At 39.0% G+C, this 16,605-nt stretch overlaps 1 protein-coding gene across 3 annotated transcripts in view; it reads right to left on the minus strand.

Annotated features, from left to right (window-relative positions):
- Positions 1 to 16,605, minus strand: part of runx1t1 (RUNX1 partner transcriptional co-repressor 1) — a 53,155-nt gene that overhangs the window by 12,025 nt on the left and 24,525 nt on the right. For all 3 annotated transcript variants that reach the window (XM_060865685.1, XM_060865686.1, XM_060865684.1), the window contains exons 2-5: positions 9,690 to 9,827; positions 7,408 to 7,649; positions 4,443 to 4,532; positions 355 to 536 (exon numbers count right to left, since the gene is read on the minus strand). In XM_060865685.1, coding sequence (XP_060721668.1) covers positions 355 to 536; positions 4,443 to 4,532; positions 7,408 to 7,649; positions 9,690 to 9,827 — 652 coding nt within the window. The remainder of the gene's footprint in view (positions 1 to 354; positions 537 to 4,442; positions 4,533 to 7,407; positions 7,650 to 9,689; positions 9,828 to 16,605) is intronic.

Here is a 16,605-nt window from a genome sequence, read left to right on the forward strand (position 1 = left end):
AGTTCTGCCTCATGGAAAAGAGAACTAAAGAAACCCAATGTTGCACAAATCTGCAGCATTTGCAGTGTAGCTAACTGGGGAAGGGCTAGTCTTAGTCATATTACTTGGATCTTTCTCTAATTTACAGCAATACAAAGACTAATTGTGTTTTATTTTTTATCCTGATGCATGAATAAGAAATGAAGGGAATGTAACGCTTACTTTTATATCTGCTTGTTATTCTTTATGTCTAGGTTTTCAAATACTTAGTCTCTTACAAGGACTTTAGTTTGCCAGTCACCATATTTCAATCACTTTTTACAAGTCTGGCTTTGGAACTAAAGCAGAGTGTAATCCTGTCTTCCTCTGGCTCACCTGTCCGGGGTCCTCCTCTTGCCGTTCTCGTTGACGTCCATCAGCAGCTCAGACGATTCGACGGGAGACGTGATGCTGGTGTCGAGTAGCAGCTGCTCGTGCTGGGCCAGGTACTGTGCTGGGTTCTGCTTGGCCAGGCGTGCGCAGTGCAAAAGCTCCCGCTGCAGTAATGGCAGGTTGGCCTGCAGGGGGAGATAGCGGTTAGTCGGTTAGTGTTGGCTGTTTGGACAAAGGCTGCATTAGTTAGACAAAGACCAAACATCACAATGCACTTGGCTATATTCCAGGGTTTTTACAAGCATTGTTTACCCATTACAGTGATTGTAGAAGCTCTTTGGAGGTAAAAAAAAAAAAAAAAGAAAAAAAAATAAGCAGCAGTTCTCTGGTACTTTGTGACCCAAACCATGCATTAGTGCTTTCAGTCTGCCCACTGCCTGGCACAAGGGCATGTGAAATCACAGTCAACGTGGAAAGTGTCTTCTTCAAAGCAACATCATCTCTCATTTCCTTCCTGTCTGTTTTGACACTGATTGCTAAGGGGTTATCTGGCTTTGTGCACAAGACCCTTTTTGGAGGTTTTACCATTTCAAAGTGATGCTGAAGAGCATTTTTAGGATAGAAATGTTTCATCTGTAAACTGCACAGGCATTTCAGCAAAAGGCCATTACTTCTCCCTGTGCTTTTTCTTTCTTCCCTTCTGTAGATAATAATGCTCAGAGATCCCATGCAGAATTTAATCTATGGCTAGATCACTACATAAGTATATCACTACAGACTTAAAAGTATATATTAATGTAATAAAATGTTTATAAATGCATCCTCAGTCCTCACATTGGATGTAAAATCTATTCTTTGAGTCTGGTTAGTGTTTTTTATTTTTTTTTTTTCTTGACCAGGAAGGTAGTGCATTCTGTGCTAGAGGATGTAAGACAGGTCATGCATCCGAATAGTAAAAGGTGTGTAGTGCAGCTGGTGGTGGGATTCACTACGAACAGTTACAGCATCGAGGTCTCACAGCACAATTACATATTGTTTAAACATACATATCAAAAAACATATTTTAGTGAAATCTATAGAGTATTATCTTTTTGTCCCAGACATCTGGCACTCTGAGTTCTCCACGCCTGACTCGTTTTTCATCGTGAATACTTCATGAATACAAGGAATACTTCTATATAAAAACATTCCCTGTTCTGTTGTACGCTCCCATACCGCTAATACGTATTATCGTAATCTTTCTGTAATCAGGCCACAGCTAACATCTCGATGTAACATCTAAAGCACAAGTCAAACAAACAATATAAACACAAAGGCAGTCAGCTGGTGCAGACTCCTGATTACATCATTAGTGTGGTGCATGTTGCCCTTCCAGTAAGCACTTCTCCTCAAACTGAACACTGGAGGTGGGGTCATTAGATGACATTAGCCTAATGAAAGAAAGAAAAAAAACAACAACAACAACAAAAAAAAAAAACGCCTCTAATGCACATTGTTGCAGCTGAGCTTCTGTGCGCTTATAAAAGCCCCTGTTCCCACAGCCATATGGTATTTGTCATTAAAGGCTCCTTTGAGGAAAAGCACTAAAATTAGATGAGAGAAAGAGAGTGAGACTAAGAGAGTGAGACAGGAGAGAAAGAGCAAGAAACAGTGAGAACACAAGTTGCATCTTTGATAGTACCCCTCCCGCCTGGATGATACAGTAACCATATGGTGCGGCATGGAGAGATGGAGCAGAGAGAGAGAGAGGAAGAGCTGGAGAGGGGGAAGTGGCCCTGTATGTTTCTCTGCATCCATCAGCGACCCCTAATGGGACCAATTTCTGCAGTGCAAAGCCGCCCGGGGCTCCCAGCGTATGAGACAGAATCCTGCTCCCTATGAAAGGAGCCACATTCTGCACTCAGTGAATCGAGAGACCCCATTCCCTCACGCTCGCTGTAGTAAACTACACAGACTCAATCTATTTTAATGGCTTATCTCGTTGTTAAAGGCGAGAGAGTGAAACAGGCTGACTGTGTGTGTGTGTGTGTGTGTATGTGTGTGTGCACTAGAGAGAGGATGGAGGTTATATAAAAAGGGAGGAGTTCAGGCATGCTGCATAACATCTGTCATTTCTAAGCAAATAAGGATGAATGCGTCCAGTTTAAAGAAAAACTCCACCCTGAATCATGTTAAATAGGTTTTTATTAAAATATTTGTAATGTGTTTAGTCATTCCTTTGGTCGTTTGTTGCCTGGTATGGTATTTTTGTTATTCCTGTGACACAGGGTGACACTGCCGATGCAGATTAACAGGGAAAAAGTTATGAACGATCTCATAGGTTGGTGATAACACTCAGAATTTTCTGTTAGCTTCTGAAAACAAAAGAGCAAGGGCTTCGTTTATTATTCATCATTTTTGTACAATGTCTCATTAAGGAGTGATCCATTGTAATGACTCAGAGTTCAATTACATGACATGAGTTATGAGTTATAGCAGAGACTCGTCTCGGCCGGGTAGCAATCTACGAGACGACGAGCGCACTGGCACTGATGTTCGGTAATAGCACGAGAACTAAAGCTCTGCAACTGGATCTGCTTGAGACGTCGAGGTGAGAGACCTGGACAGACTGAAGGACTAAAGATCTGCTGCATGAAGTAGGGATGAAGCAAAGCCTTAATCTAACCGCACAACCATCAGCAGTTTGGAAAGTTTACCAATGCTTTAACCAATGTGGAAATGTCAGTGAAATGTTTCGACTATAAAATTTCTTTTTTGCTGTCGAATGCTGGGGCAGCAGACTGAACATTCTATTTTTTGCATATATTATCTTAGTGTATAGAAGATATACATTATCTTACAATAGTCTTGTATTCTTGTATTATATTGTGGGGACTTGGAGCTGTGGTAATTGTCCCAATTTCCCACTGGGAATTAATAAATGTTCCAAGTATTCTGATTCTGATCACAAAATAAATCTTGGATGTTACTAAAAATCGTGTGATAATGATAAAGATCAACATGCACGGTGGATATTTAACTCCTTTAAAAGCACACGTGACCATCTTATCTTCATCTTCATTTTCTTCATGCCTAAGTAGGATTCAGAATGAAACACTTAAAGCATTTCACTTAAAGCATCTCAGTGTAAACAGACACTGAGCTGTAATAAAATAAGTGACAAATGGAGAAAGAGCAGCGTGCAGGCTGCCGCTCCTCCAGAGAACAATGGTGGTTCATGTTGCCCTGCTAATGGTTTCAAACGCGTACGGCCTTCAGACATCGTCCGTGTGAGAAAAAAATCGATCACTAAACACGGGAGTCCATCAGGCAGCTTGAAACAAAGGAGGACACATTGTGTCAGGAGCTAAAATGGCTAAAACTTTATAAACTATAACAGTAAGAAATTAATTACTGGCACTGGTACAGTATGGGCTGAGACCATACACGTTTTTTAGCAGTTGTAAAAAAAAAAAAAATATGTCACCTAGTGTACAGTACGTTGTTTTGCTAACTAGCCCACGACGTGCTGCACGTCTTGATTAATGCTCCCAATCAAAACAAAGCAGAATGCAAACTACAGCATCATCTTATAATAAAAGTAACTCTGCACAATGCAACTCGACTCTGCTCCTAACGTATTTAGCTAAGGCTTAATTTGAAATCAACGGGCTAACATGATAAATACAGGAGCAGCTTAACTGCACGAACATGTACAGCATGTGTGCTTTCCTTGACCACAAAACAAATCAGGGCAACATAAGAGCTGAACGTGATGTTTCTGTGAAAGCCCTGGTTGAATAATACTCAGTAGGTTAGTCATATTGGTATCAATGAGTACCTAAAACATGTAGTTGTTCTCTGAAAAAAACAAATCCTATTTTCGTCCCTCAACAAAATGAGGTCTCTATCAACAGGAAATTTAAGCTAAAGGGGAAACCAGGGCTCCATTTGTGCATGTAGACTTTACTTCCCTGAACTCAGAGTGAGACAGAAAGAAAGAAAGAAAGAAAGAAAGAAAGAAAGAAAGAAAGAAAGAAAGAAAGAAAGAAATATGCACATCTGTGTCTGGGCTCTGTAAATGCTTTCCAGATTGCTGGCTTGCGCTGTACCTTTAAAAATGGGATGACAAAAGGTCGGAGGGGGAAGTTGGTCGCTTCTTGCAGCTTGGAGTGGAATTCTTCAATGGTTAACGTGGAGTTCTGTAAAAAAAAAAAAAAAAGAAAGAGAGAGAGATAGAGAGTGAGTGCATGTGGAAAACATTATGTGATAAAATTGCTTATTGGAGGCAGAACAACAGATTGCTGCGGCTTTGAAGGGAGGCAGAAGGAAAGCTACGTGTAGCACAGTGAATGATAAATATTGCCTATAAGCATGAGGATACACGTACTGTAGCAAAATATCGGTGTTAAATTTAACACAAAGCTTCTGTTCAGTGTCTGAGTATAAGATAATGTGTATAATAACAGGCACGTAGCAGGACACTGGCTGCTTTAATAAGAGGTAGGAAAGCTACAGTTTGATCTGTTTAATTAAGATTTTGGTTCTCTACGTTCTCTGATCTCTGCCGACTTTGCGCATATCGCCCCTTCCAGCTGCTCAGTGCAGCTCCTATCTGGCAAAGAAAGAAATAAATAAATAAAAAAAGAGAAGCAACTAATTTCACTCCCATTCTCGTCGCTCTATCTCATTTTAACAGACTGACAGGACGGTGACACTATTTTCAATTTTCAAGATGTTGCTTCTGAGAAGAAGCGAGAAAAAAAAAAAAAAAAAAAGGAAAGAGAGACAGACAGAGGGACTGCGTCGGAGAAGAGGGGAAAAAAAAAATACGCTGCTTTCTACCTCATTTCCCAGACCTGAATTTTGTTACATTAGGCTTACATCTGTTCGCCCAGATTGCAGCGGCCTGTTTTGACAGCCAGAGAGCCTCCTGAGCTTTTCTCCGGCATTGCCGGCGCTAATTAAGTGTGTCACTCTTTTCAATAAGGCAGAGAGGGGAGTGTATTAAAGCGAGCGATGCAAGCCAAGGGGACACAAGAATCCCTCTGCGTGTAGACACTGTGAAAAAATAAACAAACACGTGCCAGAAAAAAAGGAGCCTTCTTTCCGAGTGGCTAATTAAAGCAGCCCTCCTCTGGTACAGGCGATGGTTATTTTAACACTGTTTCTTTCAGTGCTCGATGTTATTCACGGAAATGACTTTCTCAGACGTAGCTGTGTGGTCCCTAATTTCTGCAATTTTCAGTTATATTACAGAGCAGCTACAATATTGTGCTGGACACAGCTGCGGGTTTCCGGATACAATACGCTACTTTAATCAAACAAATTAATAAAGATGAATGCGAGATAAAGAAAAGAGCTAATCATGTAGCATTGTTAGCATTGTGAATGCTTCGTGTTATTCTGAGGCTAATTTGTCGCTTGGTGTTGTGTTTCAGGAGTCAGGTTTTGCTGTTTGCTTTTAAAAACTAAATTTCTAGTCATGATCCACCGAACATGTTCTGGTGAGATCTCCAGAAAAGAAGTAGTGCAGTCAGCGAGCATTGGTTATGATGCTAGTTAGTGATCTGTGACAGAGTTGATGGAGAGCTTTGTATTGGCAGAAAAATGATAGCTTTTCACGCTGATCTGTTTGAGTGAACAGATGAAGAAGCCTTCATTTTTGTTACACATACTGTACATTACAGCAAAATGAAATTCTATCTTCACATATCCTGACTTTAGAGGTTGGGGGTCTGAGCGCAGGGTCAGCTATGATACAGCACCCCTGGCCTTGATCAAGAGCCCAACACTGGCATATTGGTAGTGCTGGGGCTTGAACCCTGATCCTCCAATCAACAACCCAAAGCCTTAACAGAGACAGTGAGACAGCAGAACTACAGACTAAAGGACTAAAGTGCTGCCGCTACGCTCTCTGTAGGATCTTGGATTTTATTGAAGATCACACAGTAATTATAAAATGTAATAATGAAGTTGCTCAGAGTGGAACTTTTTCCTTCAACTCTTTTCACCGGAGAACAAAATATAACTTTGCGCCTGTTTTGCTGTGTCCGTGTTTAGCACTGAATGTCTTTATCGTGTCAAAATCCACAGTGTTGGTTTATAACTCATGAATGTAGACACTCAAAGCTTTAAGTATTTCTAGTGTTCAATAGGATTTCTGTTGGTTTATAGCTCACCAGAGGCAATATATTCAAAGAGAAGTTCCAAAAAACACCCCTATAAATGATTTTCACTCAAATTCTGTTTAGGATTATTCAACAGAGGGAAAAACGCATGTCTCACGCTAGAGAAAAAGAGAACAGAGTCCTGATTCATTTCATATCGATTCATAGATTGAAATTGCCAACAAAACAGAACTACAGTGTACTGGAGTTAAAAGGGTTAAATATTTGTAGTAAAAAGTACAGGACACTGTATTTAAGTTATATGCTTTTTATTTAAATCTGCTTGTTTTGGGGGTCAAAGTGTAAGAGGTAGAAGCCTTTATTTTGTCACATATACATGGTGAAATTCTTTCTTCACATATCCCAACTTTGGAGGTAGGGGACAGAGCGCAGGGTTAGATTATAATACATTGTCCCTGGAGCAGAGAGGGTTAAGGACCTTGCTCAAGGGCCCAACAGGGGCAGCTTGGCAGAGCATTGAACCCAGAGCCTTAACCACTTGAGCCACCAGTGCCACTAAAGAAGGTTACAAATGTTATGGTATCATCCCTGAAAGGCCTGTCTCAAGGCAGGAGACTGATAAAGCTGAGCTGTGAACTGTGACCTTAAACAACCCTGGTTGCTGCCATTTCCTGTTTAACACCCCAGCTGATATCATCCCTGTTTTCTTTCTCCATCTTTATTCGTCTCATGACGTTATTTCGACAGATATCTACTGTATGTTGAATGTTTTCGACTGTGCAAGCATGAGTGTACATTTTCCATGTGAATGTTATTGTGTATAATAATTGCTTAAATTCTAGACCATGTGTTTCTAAAAATACATCTCTCTATGTGTGGAATCACAATAAATGTCGAGCTATAAATGATCCAAATCCACAATGTTCGTGTATCTGTGTGCGCTCACCACAAGCCCCAGCACGAGCGTGCGAACACGATCGCCAATTTCAGGTGAGATGTCGTTGCCGAACTGTTGCAGAGTTGTAAGAAAGCGCTTCAGCTTGCTGAGCTGCCGCGCGCCACATGCCGGAGGGAGCTGTTGATTGGCCAGCGAAGAGGAGGAAGAAGACGAAGGGCCGTTGCTGAAACCGTTCGGGGACGAAGGAGCACCGTTCAGTGCGGTGGGAGAGTGACTGGTGCCGTTTGTTACTGCAAGACAAAAAATATATATATATATATATATATATATATATATATATATATATATATATATATATATATATATATATATACTGTCTATGTTTACAAATGATTCATTAACCACTTATAAAGAATTATAAGCAGTTATGAACATGGGCTTAATCGAAACTTTACCAATGATTTACAGTCAGGGTTCTGTGTCAAAATCTTATTCAATTCAAAGATTTAAGAGTTTATTGTCATACAGCGTAGTACAGTCTGTTACACAATTCTTACTTACGGAGGCAAAAATCTACACTAAAACACTACGAACATTTAAACATACTGATGTTTTAAAGAATAACAATTAGATATACTTTGAACTGATGAAAGGATTTGACCATGGGTTCATCATGCCCATCTCTGCATGACCAGCTAGTTCACCAAGCAAGCAAAAGATAAAGAATCTGTTCTACTAACTCAAACATAGCTAGAATGGATCCTAAGGGTTATCTAAAGGGTAACGGCTTCTTTGGAATGAATGCTTAATCAAAACAAAAACAAAGCTAGCTTGCTAATTACTAAGCTAGCTAGTTTTGTTTTGTAAATCAGATAATTTACCAAGTAAAATTGCAAACCAAGCTATCTTTACTAAACCTTCTTCTCTACAGCGTTACATTTTATTGTGAAATTTAAAGGCTGGTATTTAATTTTTTTTTTACTAAGACAATAACATGATGCGTAAAGATTTGAAGTGATTTGTTATAGTACTTTAAATGTCAAAATGAAATTTAAAGAGTTAAAAGTGCTTTAGCTTTTTTTATTATTTACGTTTACAACATTGGACAGACGCTCTTATCCAGACATTATCATTTTAATACAGCTGAGCAATTTAATGTTAAGGGCCTTGCTCATGGGCCCAACAGTGGCAGCTTGGTGGACCTGGGATCAAACTCACAACCTTCTGATTGATAGCCCAACACCTTAACCACTAGGCTAACACATGCCCATGTAATTCATTTCACAATGTAAATTTTAAAGTATTTAGTTTCAGTAATACTTAAGTAAACTATAAATTGTGCAAAATGATAAATAAGAGTATAGTTACTCAAGTATTTCCATGGCTCTATAATATAATATATAATAACCATAATATATTCTTTATAATATTTTAATACTTATGTCCTGTTCTGGTTAATCTGAACAATTTATTCTAGTTTTTTTAATATTAAATATAGTAACATATACTGATTGCAATAATGCAAAAGCAGATCAAAAGACATGTCCTAGATTGTTGGGAAGATATATATCAACTAACATGTGAATGCAAATCCCTAAAGCTGAAGCCTCCCTGTTAAGTGGCACTTGATGAATATTTGGATCTCAGATAATGTCTGACTTTCACATTCCTGCAAGCTCCTGCAACCCCGAATGTGCTGCGTTTGCTTCCACTCAGCGCCGGTGGCCTTAAACGCATAACCATGCTCTCTTGTAGCACACATCAGCCATATGAACTGTAGCAGCGGTGAATACATGTGGTCGAATGATGATGCGAACCATACGGGCCACGGCGTCAACGTCTCGCTAATGAGATTAGGCTGTGGCCTCTCTCCAGCAGCAAAGAAACGGGATACTTCAGCTGCATCTGCTAACAATTACGACTTGCGGGTGTGTTGTGGAGGGGTGGAGGGGTGGGGGTGGGGTGAATCAAAGCACTCGCTTTGTTAAACCTTCAGCATGTGTAATTAGAATCAGCTTTTAAAAGGTTCCTCGTTCGTTCGGTGCAAGCTTGCATGTGTATTTTTCTTTTCTTTCTTTTTTTTTTTTTTTGTATAAGCGCTAATTGCAGAGTTCCAGTGATCTGTGTTTAAGAGATCCGGCATTGAAGAGGAAGCGAGGAGTGTGTTAGAGGCGCTGATAGTACAGCGGAGCTCAGATCACACCGATTACTCTGTCTCTGTCTCAACAGCTGTTCTGTGCTGTTACTGTGTAGTGTGTGCTTGACTGTGGGTATGGTGCTGTACATGTATAATATAGTTGATAATGTGTGTGTGTGTGTGTGATGCTCACGTGTTGTTGGAGTAAACGAGCTGGTCCTGGGGGCTCCCTGTGTGCCGGGTGGTGGTGGCATGGTGGGTGGAGTTAACCTGGGCTGTGCTTTCACATCGGCGGGCGAGTCGGGCATGGTGGAGGGCTTCTCAGTACGATCTGCAGGGAGACACAAACAAGCGCATGTCTTACACACGTTGTCGATAGTTATACGTGACTCTAATGAACCACCCGTGAGGAGAGACGAGGAAAATAATGGATATGTAAGAAAATGAAAGTGGAGCAGTTCTGGTGAGACCTCAATTATCTCCTGTACACCTGAGCTCTTGTAGCTAACACACACACACACACACACACACACATACAGTACACACACATGCCTGCTGAGAGCTCAAAGACCAGCTGCTCAGTCTTCTTCACTATTCTCTTTTTCCTTTAGTGTACTTGTGGTCAAGTAGGCATGGAGAGTATATTTAAAAAAATCAGAAAAATAAATACAGATTTTATGTCAAGTAGAACAGAAGTAAAAACATCTGGAATTAAGATGGAGAAGGAGGTGGAGTAAGATGTCCAGTGTATCAAGTCTGAAGGAAAATGGTGGTTACACTAAATGTACAGTATGTTAAACTACTTGCTTTGAATTAAGATTTTACTTCTGACAAAAAAAAAAAAACAGCCCGCAAAGTCACAGGATATCCATTCTGTTATCACTAATAACAAAATTACTAGCAAACGTTCCTGCATGTAGGTATCGCAAAGCGCTTGTTTAGAGGAGCTTTCGAGGCACTGCTTTCTAAGATAACGACTCATAAAACAGCAAAAAAGCAGGACACAGGTCTCAAACCGTCTTCTTACTCCAGGACAACCACAGAAAGAGCTCAGAAGTATATTTGTGAATTTCAGAACAAATGACACTTATGAGCAAACAATGCGTAAATATTTGAATTATAAACCACATTTATTATTAGATATTAATACAAGGATATGCAAATTAATGTTCTTTTTTTTCTGTTATTTAGCATTTTAGTATTTTATTGTAAGGAAAAAGAGTAAACAAGACAACGTGAAAAATGGATTACCAAAACTTTCTGTTTTTATCTCCAAAGAGACGAAGCTGTCGGCCTGTGTTAAAGGCTCTATATGCAGGTTGTTACTGTAAAAGCAAACAGTGTTATCAAAGCAGTCATATCGAACGTTGTGTAAGAAGGAAGTAAGAGGCGTAACAGCAAACATAAGAGGGAGTAGAAGGTGAAGGGAGGCCTCTTCACTACTATCTGAAGGAGGGGACGCACATGGGACAGCTGGAATCAGGGTGGTCGGTACATGTTCCAGATGCATGCTTTTCTCACAGTCACAACAGTGTGTGTGTGTGTGTGTGTGTGTGTGTGTGTGTGTGTGTGAGGGATAGAGAGAGAGCTCTGAAGTGTATGTGTGTGTATGATCCACCATCATCTCACTGTGGAGTACTGGCAACTCATTAAAACATTAAACATTCAGGAATGCTTCAGACTCAGATGACCTGAATGGACCCCTATTAGTGTTTGTTGCAGTTCCTATTTCTGACCGCTATTAATTAGCAATAATAATAAGCTAATTAAGTGACATAGTTAGTGACTTCACCTGAATTTAAAATGTACAGAGTTGTGAATGAGGACTCTACGAATATATTTGCAGTCATTTCTTCTATTTTTTTCTATTTTATTTATGAGCTATACATTTTTTTTGTGTCCGTTTGGTCCATTTTAGGTACACGCAAGTAAAGTGACAAGCCAATAAACCCTAGACTACCGTGAGGCTGTAAGACTCGCGTGTTAAATAGTGACGGAAAACAATTAGTTCTGCTTGATTAGTCATATTTTTATTATTTATTACACTGTGAATGAAATGACAGACACAGAACTCTCAAGTTGTAGACTTTAAAATGATACAAAAAAAATACAATTTTATTTTATTTTTATTTGCTTTATTCAAATTGTATAAGCTTTCAATACGAAATATTGGCATCAGTCTGCTTTACCTAATCTAGTTTTAATAGTAGAAATATGTAGCTATTAAGCAGTATTGCGTAAGTCTGTAGTTTGATTAAATGTAACTTTTATATTTCTATTTTTTCTGAAAAAAACACAAAAAAAAAACTTTAGTTAGTAGTTAGTGTCTAAAGTCTGGACAACATGACCTGCACTGCACATTGTGCACAATGCCATAGGAAGTTATTAATAACGTCATTCAGACACTAATTTAATGTGTTTCATTTTGTCAAATTCAACCTGATTAAAAATTACATTTTATTCCTGCAGCCCTAAATACAACGATGCCTGTGAGAGTCATTACCTGTTCGTATGGATGATGTCACACGCACAGCCTGAAGCATGTTGTTACACCAGCGAACTTGACATTATTTTTCAGCCATGTAAGAACCAGTTGACAGACTGATTAGCTGTAGCCTTAGACAACTTTGCTGTCTGATCAAACTTGAACCTTGATGCCAGAACAGAAATCCTAATCAAGCAACTTATAAGCACGCACATCTGGACTGAAGACTTTCCAGACTAGTCCAAATTACACATGACATCATAAATTCCAGCGAAGAATTGGCCTAGATAATAAATTCCAGTTGTACATTATAAATTTTGTATTTATTTATTTATTTTAACAAACCTTGCCCTCTATGGCTTCTAAGTGAAGGAACAAGTCATACAGAGAAAATTAATAGTGTCTTCAAGCTCTTACGAAGACCCATAAAGCTAATGAAAAGCAGAGCTTATTTTCTTGCATGTGTTAAGTCTAAGCCGAGGGCCCTGGGGGTGATTAGCACTCTCTCTTACAAAGACAAGCCATTCTTTTAGGACTCTTGCCAACGCAGAAGAGATAAAGAAGGTGGGAATTTCCACTCCACATGGCTACCATTTCCTAGACACATGTGTGTGTTTGTACATTTAATCTGACCCATACCTCCTCTTTTTTTTTATAAACCGTCCGATTCTTTCTATGTGGTTTCAGCAGTAAAAGCAGTACTGCAAATCTTCTTGACCATCTTTCTTTCACTCATTTGCACTCTGTTCACAGAAAACAGACATCTGGGCACTGATGAAATGAAGACTGCTTTCCAGTTGGGTAAATATTATTGAATACAGCAAGTGGAGGAAAACGTTTAACCCACTTTTGCTGCATTATGTAAAGGACAATGAAGACTGGCTGTGATAGTAGACAGGGGTTTTTCATCTTAATGCTCTATTGGGCTCATGGTGAGTTTCCTTTGAATAGCAAACAGTGTAAACAAAAAAATCTGTAGCTTTAATTTAGAAAAAACTCTAAACTCACAGTATAAACGCACAGTTTTGTCATTTGTACTGTTGTATTTTGAGTGCGAAAGCATTCAGCGACACTTCTTGTATTTTTCTTACCACCGTTGGTGGTGCTCTTGTACTTGTTTCCACAAAAGTCCGAAAAAGTTTGGAAAAATAAAATAACTTAACTTGGAACCCAAAATTTTTTTTTTCAATTTAAAGGATCAAATAAGGTCCTTCGGGCAGTCGTAAGGCAAACGATCCTGATTGAGATGGCGAAAGACATGTTGCGTTTCTGGATTCGAACTGAACAGTTAAATCGAACATTTGTGTTGTAAATATTAAGAACATGACTAATGCTCTTCAGCGGTGCTGCTGTAAGTATCGGATTAATAAAAGAAACATGTTAGAAGCGTATGGAATCAATAACATGCAACAGCCTGGGTGAATAATGTCTCATTAAAAGGATGAAGGATGAAGATGATTTCCAGAGACTGTATTCATTCTCTTCCTATCTCTTAGGGTACAAGGTAGACTCTTCTCTGTTCCAGTACTTAGGTGGAATGAACTTCCCCTAGATCAGCAGTGTCCAATCTTATCCACAAAGGGCCGGTGTGGGTGCAGGTTTTCATTCCAACCAAGCAGAAGCCACACCTGATTCCACCTGTTTAATCAGTTGTTCTTGGCTTTAGTAGACCCTGGTGTAGCTTCTGCTTGGTTGGAATGAAAACCTGCACCCACACCGGCCCTTTGTGGATAAGATTGGACACCGCTGCCCTAGATGTCTGAACAACTAAGTCACTGGCTGTCTGCAAACAACGTTTAAAGCCTTACCTGAAGCCCTACCTAAAGCCCTACCAACAGACTTCTTAGATAGATGGTATTCTTAGTCTGTGTCTTGAACCAATATCAGCATGTATTTATTGATAGAGATTCAAAGCACTTATTATTACTTACATTATTACTTATACTTATATTACTTACTATAAGTAAGCATGTCTGACAAAATGCCACAAATCTAAATGTAAATGTTCTCAAAACCTGAATGGCTGTCTTTGCTTCCATGAAACTAAATGGAGATTAACGTTATGGGTCAGTGTTACAATGTTATAGCTGAGCTGCAGAGCGGAGGACAGAAACACAAGCCTGAAGCATCTGAGACTCATCGACGCACTCTGACTGACAGAGATGGACGATAAAGTAATGGGTTAAGCTTTAATCCACAGGCACACACACACACACACACACACACACACACACACACACACACACACACACACACACAGTTGTGTGAAAGACAGTTGAAATTTATACTAATGTGTGAGAGTGTCTCCAATTAAACTAGCTAATTATCATTTATTTAAGGTGTTTCTTGTTCCTTCTTCTACAGCAGGTTAATAGACCAAATATGAAAGAAAGGCAAAAAAAAAAAAAAAAAAACATACTACATATAAAAAATCTGTGAAAATCTGAAATTCACAGTGACTTTGATTCTTATGCAAAGAAAGAAGTGAAAAATTCCTGTGAATTCTTGGGCTACGTGTGTGCTTTCTGTGCATTTCTGAGAACATTTTGTTAGACCTGGCATCCCTGCTTATAATAAATTCTATTATTATTTTGATATAATGCTAAAACATTCCCCAGGTTACAGTTTACACATTAGTAAAACGTTATCCTGGTGTTAGGACTGTGAGTCAAAATATGTAATATGTTGAATGTATAAGATGACACGACTCATTCTTGCTTTAGTAGAAACTTCCGGATTAATGCTTGACCAATAAGAGGAGCGCATGTGCGTTAAAGTAAGTATCAGTAATAATATCAGAAAACATTTCTAAAATGCTGCTAAAGGTTATTTTTTTAAAAAAAAACAGGAAATAGGCTTTAAACCAACCTTAAGCCATACACAGTATAGAGGTAATCAGTGTGTTGGTTTTCCTGTTCCTTTCCCATTCAGAATAGAAAACGGTGGCATACAACACACAAATGAATATTAGGTGGTCTGTGAGGACCAAAGATGCAGTGAGGAAATTTAATGCGACTTCCAGCAAGGCTGTTAGAGTGCTTTCCATTTTCCTCTTGCCGAGGTCTTTTATTGCTTCTCAAAACAGAGCTGGAGTAATACAGCTCGCCATTAACCACCACTGTGAGCAGAGCCACAGAAATCGCAAACAGCCGCATCTTCGCTCCATGCCCTGTCATTTGTCATGAGCAGTGAGTGCCGGTAAATAGTGCGTTTAAGAGCTATTGCTTTTCAAAAAAGTGAGAATTTCTTTTGCGATGGCATCCCTAACAGCCACCAGAGAAAAGAACCGATCCAAAGAGGACATTGATCTTGTGAAGCCAAAATAAAAATAAAAAACCCTACTGAGACATTTTTTATTATTCTTTGTATTGAAAATATGGAGAATAGAAATTTAGCACTCTGTCTGTTTACAGTTACACATTTTCTAAAGCATAAATCATTCAAATAAAATGATTTCCCACTGTGTTTAAATGCTCAATTCTGATTGGTCAAAAGGGGTAGATTAAAGCTCTATTAATATATCAGCAGAGCTGTGAAAATAGATCTGGTTGCAAGGTTTATATCAATGAGCTCGGTCTTATAGTTATCGTTTCTTTAGTAACAGTTGATTTGTATGACAGACGCTTCACATGTCTATGTTGATAGGGGGAAGTTTTCTGTGAGGAGATTACGTTTAGTACATTTAGGATTTTTTGTAATGAGTCTCTGATGTGGGAGCTTTGTAGCAGTTAGAGGTAAATAAAACCACTTGGGATAAAAATACAACGTATAAAAGTTTCTTCTGTAAAATAAAAGATGTTGAGAAAAGGTCATACCTGTGTACCTTAGTGAATTCTGCTATACGTTTGGACGTACGCACTTCCTCATCTCACACTGCAGTAAGATGTGAAAGAATGTTCCAGAACGTCTGCTGTGTTTGTTATCAGTCTCTCGCAGTTGTGTGTGTGGACGGGAATCAGAGAGCAGCTGTGTGTATGCTACTGAATGATTATCATAACAGGATTTGAGCTGCTGGATTGGATATGGCTCTGGATATGCCATGAATGTTCATCGAAAAAAAAAAAAAAAAAACCCAAATAACTGACTGTGGTTGAATATCACATTAGGGAGTTGGCATTAGAAAGGAAATAGATGCAAGAAGGAATAACAGTAAAAATTTCACTGAAATTACTTTGTTACTGTATTTAAGGGTTTTTAAAACGCTTTGTACTTTGAGGCAGTATAATGACAACTAGCAATTAGCACTCCGTTGTAAATAACTTCAGAGGTATTATCATGCTAGCTAACATGAGAGATTAGGGAGAAAACTGTTGTTAGCTAGCTTTAGTTCATTCATTTTCGCCTAAATGCTGGGCAGAGTAACAGCGTGCTAGATAAGAATTGGGAGATTAGCAATACAGCGGTTGTTACTGTAGTTAGCCTAAGCTGACGCTAGCTGCTTGATTAAAAGAAGGGAACTAAGGGTAACTAAAATGTGTGTGATTTGAGGCAGAAGACTTTTTTTTTTTTTTTTTGGTGAGTTGCATAAGTGAAGTAAGAGTTTATACTTTTCCACTTTGACTTGAGTGAAGAATGTTAAGCTTCAGATTTTATGTGATTCAGATGAGCAGTTCACTTTTACTTA

This window comes from Tachysurus vachellii, chromosome 3 (genome assembly GCF_030014155.1).
Source record: "Tachysurus vachellii isolate PV-2020 chromosome 3, HZAU_Pvac_v1, whole genome shotgun sequence".
Taxonomy (NCBI): domain Eukaryota; kingdom Metazoa; phylum Chordata; class Actinopteri; order Siluriformes; family Bagridae; genus Tachysurus; species Tachysurus vachellii.